We start from the raw sequence: 9,914 nt of genomic DNA, 5'->3' as shown, positions 1-9,914 counted from the left end.
CACTGAAGTCAGGCTGACAAAAAGTCAGAGCTCTGTTGAGTCAGCCAGTCCCTTAACGTTGACTAGCAATGACTTCATGAATTTCTTGACAAATAAACTTTACAGTCCATGTACTGATCTTAAAACGGAACACCTACACTGTGCTTCCTGACCCCACATCAAATTTGCACGTAGAATAAAGCTTTTGTTTGATATTTGTTTGATATTTAATCTCAAAACAGCTCTGAGTCTGCAGCAAAGGATCTAAACTGAAATTGTCAGGAGCAGGTTGTGTTCAGAGTTTTAGTTTAAAAATCAGCTGGGAGTGCCACATTTTCACTGTTTCTTTTATTTACGGCAGGTTTTAAGCTTATTATAGATTCTCTGCTAGGGGAATATGTTTTATATGTGCAGCTTCTTAAGCTGTTCCTTTCTAAAACCGTTGGGTGAAGCTCAAACTGTGTGCCGCACTGTTAAAGGAAGGTCTGTTTATTCATTTGGTGAATTTGAAAATGTATAAATGTTGTTATATGTGATTCTAATCTGCTGAAACACAGGACACACATCAAGTTAATCAAATTAAATTGTTCAAAATTAATTTCACTTTGATATGCATCAAACTGAGGGAATTTTCACATCTAATTTATCAGGCTGGGATACTACTGGGATGATACTGGGACAGTAAGTTTCACAGCTTAAATGTGCAGCCATCATCTTAGAAATCAACAGCAGCACTGAGAGAAAACTCCGTGATAAAATAATTAACTAGAATTAAAATGTTTATTTCACTGCACTGTGCACTAAATCATCCGATCATGGGCATGTACACACATGTATTCGGGTGTCTTCTACTGTGCGTATTTTGCCCTGTTACTGTCCCCAAGTGGTCGCAGCAGGTCGCTGCCTCTCCCTGAGTCCATTTCTGCCAGAGGTCTTTCCTGTTAAAAGGGAGCTTATCCTTCTCACTGTCATCTGATTGTTCTGGTTTTCCCTCTACTACTGTAGGGTCTTTAACTTGCAATATAAAGCACTTTGAGGCAACTGTTGTGACACTATGTAAATGAAACTGAATATAAAATACCAGAGTAAAAAAAAAAAGGCACAGTATTACTGTCCAGACCAATACTGGCTGATCAAATCACTTTAGGAATTACTGGCAATTTCTGCTGTAGCGTTAAGTCTAGGCCACAGTTTTTGTATTCTCAGTAACACAAAAAAATCATCACTTCAGTATAAGAAATAATAATAATAGCATCAATATAAGGACTCACATATGTCAGCAAATCGCTGACCACAATGACGTGAGGGGCATGCACATAGAAGTTGAAAAAAGACCAGCATTTTATTTGTTTCTATCAGCTGGCAGCATGTGTAAAACACCAGCACATACTTAACCCATATGCACTAGCACACGCAGAAATGGCAGCAACGACGGCAGCCATTTCTGTAGGTTACATCATAGCTCTACGTAAATTCCCTGGCCAAGGCTAAATCAGACATTAAACAGTAAGAAGTGATAAGGAAGTATCACCTGACTCCAATGAGGATGGCGATCAGCATGGAGCAGATGGGATCGGCAATCATTAGATCATATTTCTGCATCAGCAGAGCGGAGATGATCACACCGACACTGCCCAAAGTGTCTGCAATAATATGCAACAGGACTCCTGGAACACAAAGATACAACACACATCGATACAGTTTTGATACATAGTCATCAGAATACAACATGTTCAGACTAGTTTATGTAAGACAATGAAAAAGATACTAAAATAGGTTAAAAAATAAGTGCAGAAACTAATAATTCTAAATGGTTGGCATAAATTTAATTCTTCTAAAATACTACAAATCCAACTGTAAGTATAGTTACGAAATTAAGCTAAATAAAAAATAGAACAAACTGCTGCATGTACAGTGATGGAATCTAACATGTAGCGTTAAGTTCTCAAAGACTTACACTGGAGGAAATTTATAATTATACTCCTTCAGAGCTAGCTAGTAATAACTGTAGTTACTGTGCACCACTGTTAAATCTGACAGAATTACTTTCACAAATGTGACTGCTCAGGAGGAGGAGGTACTTTAGCTCTTTACTTAAATAAAAGGAGCAGTGCAAAAGTTTGAAAGCACTCTGGTTTAAGTCCTGATCACTATTTATTTCCACAAGAAGGGCCAGAGCAGTCTTTTCTGAGGCGGCTGAGGTCTTAACATCTGTCGGACAATGCTAAGCAGTTTCCAGAATTGTGCTGTGACCAGTGCCATCCTCTATTCTGTTGCATGCTGGGGCAGCAGGCTGACACTTGCAGATGCCAACGGACTCAACAAACCGATCCACAAGACCAGTAGTGTTGTGGGGTGGAGGTGGGCTCTCTTAAGATGGTGTCGGCGAGGTGGATGTTGTCCAAGATAAGGACAATGCTGGACAATATCTCCCACCCCCTTTATGACATGCTGGCCAGTCAGAGGAGCACGTTCGGTAAGAAACTGAGATTACCCAAAATGCACCACTAAACGACACAGGAAATCATTCCTGCTTGTGATCCTCTTGCTGTACAATTCCTACATCTAAAGTACAAATAAACACTGCAATAGCACACACTTCCTATCACATCCTCTACAGAGAAAATAAAGTCGGTATGAAAGGGGGCACCATAATTTCAACTTTGTGTAACATACTGTGATAGTTATATATTAGAGCCATTTTAATTTATTAGAGATATTCTATAATATATTGTATTATTTAATATTGGTACTATTGCTATTATATGTATTAGTGTTCTTACTGTCTTGGAGCACATGTGACCACATAATTTTCTCGGGGATCAGAGGACAAATGTACAGGGTACCAAATGCTAAGATGATGAGGATGCTATGTACTGCATGCTCAGAAGACACAGCGCTTTGGGAGCACTTTGGGAATGCCCCTCCACCCCAGTAGTTTAGTGTAGCACTGTGTGTGTGTGTGTTCATTTCTCACCCTGCAGGATCTGTTTGCTGGAGCCTTTTCCCGGCAGGTGTTGCAGTTCGTCTAAAAAGCAAAAAATAAATAAATAAAAAAACGCAACAAGTGAGGTTGGAGGAAGTCTGTACCACGCAGGTTTGTTTTACTACTAAATGAAAAACCGTGAGATTCTGATGGCAGTTTATTAAATCTACATGAGCATTCAAACATTTTTTTACAATATACCGTATTCACAAATTCACATACCATGCCTGTGCTAGATAGAAAGCTTTCTAACATTCACACACTGATGACGACACTGGGAGCACCTTTGGCATGCAGGCCGAGGCAGCCAGAGATCAAACCAACAATCATGTTCATGTTGTATAAAAATGACATCACGGGACGTGCGGCCACATTGCTATAATGACCCTCACGAGGTGGTCCTCAATTGTAATAGAAAATTAGCTGAGTTGAACTGAGCCAAGCCAATCTAAGTAGGTACTAAGGGAAAAGGGCTAGAAGTGTCTAAATTGTGTTTGTGGCATTCTCATGCAGCATTTTCCTTTGTCAGACTCTCACCATTATAGTGTGGTTCCTCGTGTCCTCCATGACTGTGCCAATCTGCGTGTTTGTCGTGGTGGTGATGTCCTCCATGACTGTGGCAATCTGCATGTTTGTCGTGGTGGTGATGTCCTCCATGACTGTGGCAATCTGCATGTTTGTCGTGGTGGTGATGTCCTCCATGACTGTGACCGTGACTTGTGCTACCATTAAACAGAGAGTGACTGTGTCCGTGGTCTGAGGATGGAGAAGGAGACGTCAGACAAGCAAAGATCTGCAGTGAAGTTGTACAAGGCTGCAGTCGACCTGTGAGGTTCTGCACAGATGTATCAATGTTCTAGTGGCATGCAGCAACGTTTAACTGAGCCTGAGTTTAGTTCACTTGATTTACAGAGGGTCTACAGAGTTGCAGAGTCCCTATGAAAAGCTTCGAACATCTACCAGGTTTACAATATCAAAGTTTTAGAGACCTGCTTTAGTGTTTGGGTCTGCAGAACACATTTTAGAGAGTTGCAACAATAATGTAAAAATGAGACATGTGGTTACATGTTGTATAGTTGCACTCAGATGCCTGATCTGTACAGGCTCTACTTGATTGAACAAAAGAAGCTATGAGGGTTCCACTTCAATAATGTCATTTATTTATTCCCAACTCCATTACAATGAGGCTTTTATGTGTAAAGCCCAGGAATCCATGAAAAATGTAGGATATAATGCTGGGTAGTTGACACTGAAGATGCCATATTCTAATTTGGCTGAGGTATGACTAAAACTTTCTGTGGAAAATGGCTGGTGAAGGTACAGCGTAACCGCAAACCTTTCTAACACCCCATGTCGTATCTGCGCTCTAGAAATGTAACTACACACTGGCATCAGTGCAGCCCGCACAGCTATGAATGCTGAAAACAACATCATTTTCACTGGATCCAAACTGCGGAATCGACTCGAAGCACTTCAAGAGCGGCAGAGACACTCTAGGCTCAATCCTTCAGGTGTATTACCTCCTTCTCCATGTGAGTGCCCATGTCCTCCATGCTGGAATGCAAAGATCCCGACCAGGTTCACCAGCAGACCGGCTACAGAGACAGGAAGCAGCCGCTCATGGTGAACATCTGGAGGCTCTAGAGCTCTCTGACAAACAGAGACAGATGGTCACATGCTGGCAGGCGTATTTTCACTCAATTTCAGCATGCCCTGTTAAAGCTTAAGGTTATGTAACTACAAGAGTAAAAATGATTTGTTTCTACCCCAACTTTTGCAGTATTAGGAGAACTGATACAGCACACATGATCAGATGCAAAAACCTACACAAGGGACTCATTGTTCTTACCTTGTTTAATCAACTGGGTGATCTACTGTATATACTCTTGTTATATACTCAACAAAAGGCAAGTCTGACTGTGCTGTCCGATTGGTTGTTGTTGTTATAATAAATCCATCTATTCTCTTCCACTTATCCAATTCAGCATCACAGGGGGATGAAGCCCCATCTCAGCTGCCACAGAGTGAGACGAAGGGTACACCCTGGCAATTTAGAATCACCAATTAAACTAACCCAACTAATTGCATGTCTTTGGACTATGGTCCTTTTAGTAGAAATGGGTAGAGGATAACTGTTCTTGAGTACTGGTACTGAATATATTATTTGGCTCATCTGATAAAAAGATTTCTTCTGCTGAAGACTGACGGATGCGACTTTACTTCAGGTTAACTAAGCTCCATCATCATTCCTGCCATTATGTGTGTAATATGAAAAACCGTGTAGTGAAATTTTGTTATTTCATTGATTTGATCAGTTTTTATGGACAATGACAGGAAATTCTTTTTTCCTTACATGGGTGCTAATAAACTGCACATAAGAATTATTTCTAGACTGAAGTAGTACCTCTCTGACAGTAATGAATCAGGGTGTGCAGATGTCGCAGCCATAGCTGGTCAATGTCATTTAAGCCATTATTTAACCTCGTTTACAGTGAATAAACCTAATCCAGAAAAGATTTGACTCAGAGTCAAAGAAAGATTGTTCGACTGGTTCTCACAGCAACCAATCAAACAATCTCATCAAATCGAAGGCTTTCTCCTTATAGGCTTCCATCTGCGTGAAACTATTGATGCTGATGTTAAAGCTTTATGATTTTCATATCAGTAGACTGATCCCAAGTTGCTCTCTGATGCATTCAATGTAGTGTGAATGTTAGATACAAAGCACTTAGGTGTAGAAAAAAGCATTTGTGTCAATGGGTGAATGAGGCATGTTGTATAAAGCATTTTGAGTGCTCGAGTACAGAAAAACAAAAGAAGAACCACAAGAACCAGTTCTTTTAATCCATTATGTTGGCCTACTTGTAATGCTATAACAGGCACTGCATAATAAGCAGACACACCTTGTAGATGTGATGGTTAAACTTAGGTAAAGTGGCAAATGTGTTACCTCAACTCCTTCCGAGAAAATGAAGAAAGCAGTGAAGATGAGGAAGAGCCCATTGACAAAGCCTGCCAGAACCTCTGCTCTCACATAGCTGAGACACAGACAGGACACAGACGGATTAAACACACTGACTGTCAGTGAGAGACCAGAACAGAGCTCAGAGTGGATGTTCTCACCCGTAGGAGAAGCTATCGTTGGATCTCCACCTGGAGATGACGGAGGCTGCCAGACCTGCCAGCAGGGCAGTGCAGTCAAAAAACATGTGGAAAGAATCTGAGATCAGACCTAAACTGAACACATGACAAACATGTAAAGAGATTCATTAAGGAACAGGAGCATCTGAAAAGATTTTAATGCTGCCGCAGATAAAACGACGTTTTTAAATGGTTACGACACCCATCACCCTTTTCCTCTTTTTTCTGTCACAGATACACTACCAGTCAAAAGTTTGGACAAACCTTCTCCTTTAATTGTTTTTGTTTATTTTCATGACTTTTAAATTGTAGATTCTCACTGAAGACATCAAAACTATGAATGAACACATTTGGAATTATGTAGCAAACAAAGAAAATGTGAAATAACTCTAAACATGTTTTACATTTTAGATTCAAAATAGCCACAGTTTTCTTTGATTACGGCTTTGCACACTCTTGGCATTCCCTCGATGAGTTTCATGAGGTTGTCACCTGAAATGGTTTTCCAACAGTCTTGAAGGAGTTCACAGAGAGGCTGAGATCTCTTCTCCTTGTTACGTTTCCTTAGTAGTGGTTTCTTAGTAGCTATTTGACCATAAAGCCCTGATGTGAGACTTTGATATTAGATAAAATGAATATTGATAAAGTTTACCTTTATGTGTAGAATCTGAATATCGCAAAATATTTTTTAAAAATTGCAATAATATCGTATCGTACGTTAAGTATTGTGATAATATCGTATCGAGGGATGTATGGTGATTCCCACCTCTAGTGGATACCCCCTAATATGGTCATTTCTGGCACACAGGTTTGGCTGTGAGCACAGATCCACCCACATGCTGCTCAAAACTTCTTTTTGCCAATCAAAAGTTTAAAGGGAGAGCAGCAGGAGGAATGAAGCAGCTTTTTTCAGACAATGGATGAAGTCCCAATGTAAGTCAAACAGGACTATTTTGAAATGTGGCTTTTGTTAAATTCAAGAATCAATAAAATGGAGCTGGAAATGAGCAGAATAGCTCCACTTAAAAAAAATATTTAAGACATGCGGAAATATTCTTTGCAAGAACGGGGAGCTCTGTTCCCTGCACATGTCCAAACCATCTGAGCCTTTCCCATGCAGCTGTGCTTCAGCGCTGGAATATTTTGAGTTTGGAAAGGCTGACTGATGATTTAATCCCTTACTTTTTCACTCTATTACTACTTAATATTGTTCATTTTCCATCAGGTCACAGTATTTTCTCTTTGTAAATCCTGAAATAGTCAAAACGAATCATTCTTAGGTATAGACAGACAAATATTTATTCCCCTTGTCTTCTTCTGTTAACAGTAATAACAACAACAAAGATGATGATAATAATAATAATAATAATTATAATAATAATAATGAATTTTGGGGGTATTTTTCAGGATGCACTTTTAGAAATATTGGGAAGATTTGGAAAGTTTGTGTAGTGTGGGTTGTGTATCTGCTGGCTAATGGCAACTTCTGCTTTCAGGTTAAAGACGTCCGACACTAACACACTCTGGCTTCCTCCATGCTAACAAGAACACATACGTGGCACATCCTGAAAACAGCAGATTACACACACACGTACACTGCTGATGCTAACGCTATGTTAGCCTACCTGTTACTCCAGATACCATACGTTAACTCCACAAAGGCGAAGGACAGGTTGAGACATAGGAAGAAGAACAGATTTCTGGAAGTTTTATCGGCGAGGATAGACCTACAAAAAGCACACAACAGTATGAAAACCAGCAGCACAGATCATAGCATGAGCCACAGACCGCAGACAAATCCCTGTCATCAACTCCTAGAAACTATATATACGTATAACTGTCGTTCAATCACAAACCCTGAAGGCTGACAATCTTATAAAAAACATTTAATGCAGAGGAAGCTAACAGTGGCACAGATTCGTTTAGGCTAGCCGGCCAGCAATAGGCTAGCAGCTTATCATTAGATGGCTCCCTTTTAGCCGCTATTAGCAGTGCGAAGATTACCTGAACCATCCGGAGAGTTTCAGCAGCAGGTTATACTTGGTCGGCTTATACTCGTCGTCTTTAATAGATAATGGTAACATTTTCACAACTGGAGACACACACACACACTCACTTGATAGTTTAGCTACGGAATGCTAACTCAATTTCCGGTTTGTGAGATTTCACAATAAGGCGTCATTGCTGTCACAGTTTGTGCTCGCCTGCCATAAGTAATATTGAAATGATGATGATGATGATGAAGATGAAGATGAAGATGAAGAGTACTATTATAATTATTATCATTATGAATAGTAATAATAATAATAATAATAATAATAATAATAATAATAATAATAATAATAATAAATCAACTACACTGCAGTTTTGGAGAGATCACAACAATCACAATGGGATTTCTGTTATTGCTTTGTTGCCTGTTGCTAAAAATAAACAAATTTGGTGATATATAGTTTGGCTAAAACGAGTGGGAGACAATGGATAGTATAGAGCAGTTAATGTGTGAGCAGGTGAGTAGTGAGCAGGGGCGCTATAAAGTGGAGAAAAGTGATTCTAAGGGTTTGGCAACAAAGAATAGCATACAGCCAGGGTCTGACCCCGCTTCCCCCTTTCTTATTTTGGTCCAGGTGCACGCGTACTGGAAGTCTGGATTTCAAAAAAGAAAAGTGGAAATTAAACTCATAGCGGAGTCCATACGAAAGAAATTGCTTAACTTTCCTATTATTATTTAGTTTCATTTCTAACAGAAAATAATGTGTTTGAGTTGTTTTAGCATGTATTTGGTGCAGGCAGACTTTTGTACATATGTATACTAAATTACTTATCTAACAGATCAAACCTTTGGCTCAGGGTTAGCTGTACCACTCCCATCTCCACATATCCACACTACTGACCAATACTGAAGCAGTAAAATAATTACCTTTGTAACATTTTATAGATGAGAATTTAAATTTTCTTCCTTCCAAAAATCTATGGCCTCAAATCCCTGGTGATTTTTACGCTAAAACAGAGATGTTACTGCTGTTTATCTAAAATTAACTTATTGAAAAATTAATACACAACTTTTTTCATCCATCTTTAGGATGAATGAAAATTCAAATCAAGAATCAAGAAATTACCTGGAAGGTAATATCTTTACAACCAACCAGTCCTTCCTGTTACACACCAGTATGTGTAAACTCACAGTATTTTAAACTGTGAATGGCACCTCACATACTTGAAGCTGTGATGATTTTCCTTTAGAATTCAGTGAGGCATGAATAGGAATTAAATCAATTAATCAAAAATATTTGTGTTTTCACATGTCTGTGTTCAAAATCACAGATGTTCAGTCTGTGTATACACGTGTGTGTTGATTATTAGACAAGGCAGACATCACGTATGGATTTTATGTTTTCTTTTTAAATAACTGTCATGTCTGGCAGCTCTTGCAATCAGATTCATCATCTGAATACACTGTTGTGTCAAACATATTTGCTTTTCCAAGATAAGTTTATAGGATCCTATTGTTTGTGATTTTCTTTTCTTTTATGTATTCATTTCCTACTATTTACAACTATGTAATATGACGAAGCCAGAGTTGACGGGCAGGAAGAAGAGTGAAAAGAGAGACAATACATGAAAAGATAAGAATAAGAGGACAGATCACAAGTGGAAAAACCCAATCGGTCTTTAACCTGCACCTGTAAGGAAACAAAAAATAGAAAAACATACAGCGCTTAAAAATAAAGAAAATAAAGAAAAAGGAAAAGAAGAATATGAGCATGTGCAGCAACCCAGAATACTAAAGGCCTGAGGCCACACACAC

At 39.1% G+C, this 9,914-nt stretch overlaps 1 protein-coding gene across 5 annotated transcripts in view; it reads right to left on the bottom strand.

Moving 5' to 3' along the window:
- slc30a7 (solute carrier family 30 member 7) overlaps positions 1 to 8,278 on the bottom strand; it is an 11,726-nt gene extending 3,448 nt beyond the window's left edge. The window contains exons 1-9 of one of the 5 annotated variants that reach the window (XM_005734265.2): positions 8,111 to 8,278; positions 7,732 to 7,833; positions 6,089 to 6,202; positions 5,916 to 6,003; positions 4,486 to 4,615; positions 3,596 to 3,721; positions 3,503 to 3,550; positions 2,957 to 3,007; positions 1,511 to 1,646 (exon numbers count right to left, since the gene is read on the bottom strand). In XM_005734265.2, coding sequence (XP_005734322.1) covers positions 1,511 to 1,646; positions 2,957 to 3,007; positions 3,503 to 3,550; positions 3,596 to 3,721; positions 4,486 to 4,615; positions 5,916 to 6,003; positions 6,089 to 6,202; positions 7,732 to 7,833; positions 8,111 to 8,190 — 875 coding nt within the window. In that variant the 5' untranslated portion in view covers positions 8,191 to 8,278. Of the gene's footprint in view, positions 1 to 1,510; positions 1,647 to 2,956; positions 3,008 to 3,502; positions 3,722 to 4,485; positions 4,616 to 5,915; positions 6,004 to 6,088; positions 6,203 to 7,731; positions 7,834 to 8,110 lie in introns of those variants that run through there. The other 4 variants (XM_005734264.2, XM_005734266.2, XM_005734263.2 and 1 more) reach the window with 4 other exon arrangements.
- Positions 8,279 to 9,914: the final 1,636 nt, after the last annotated feature.

This window comes from Pundamilia nyererei, unplaced genomic scaffold (assembly GCF_000239375.1).
Source record: "Pundamilia nyererei isolate P.nyererei 1_Seehausen unplaced genomic scaffold, PunNye1.0 scaffold00057, whole genome shotgun sequence".
Classification (NCBI taxonomy): domain Eukaryota; kingdom Metazoa; phylum Chordata; class Actinopteri; order Cichliformes; family Cichlidae; genus Pundamilia; species Pundamilia nyererei.
This window is presented reverse-complemented; position numbering and strand designations above follow the sequence as displayed.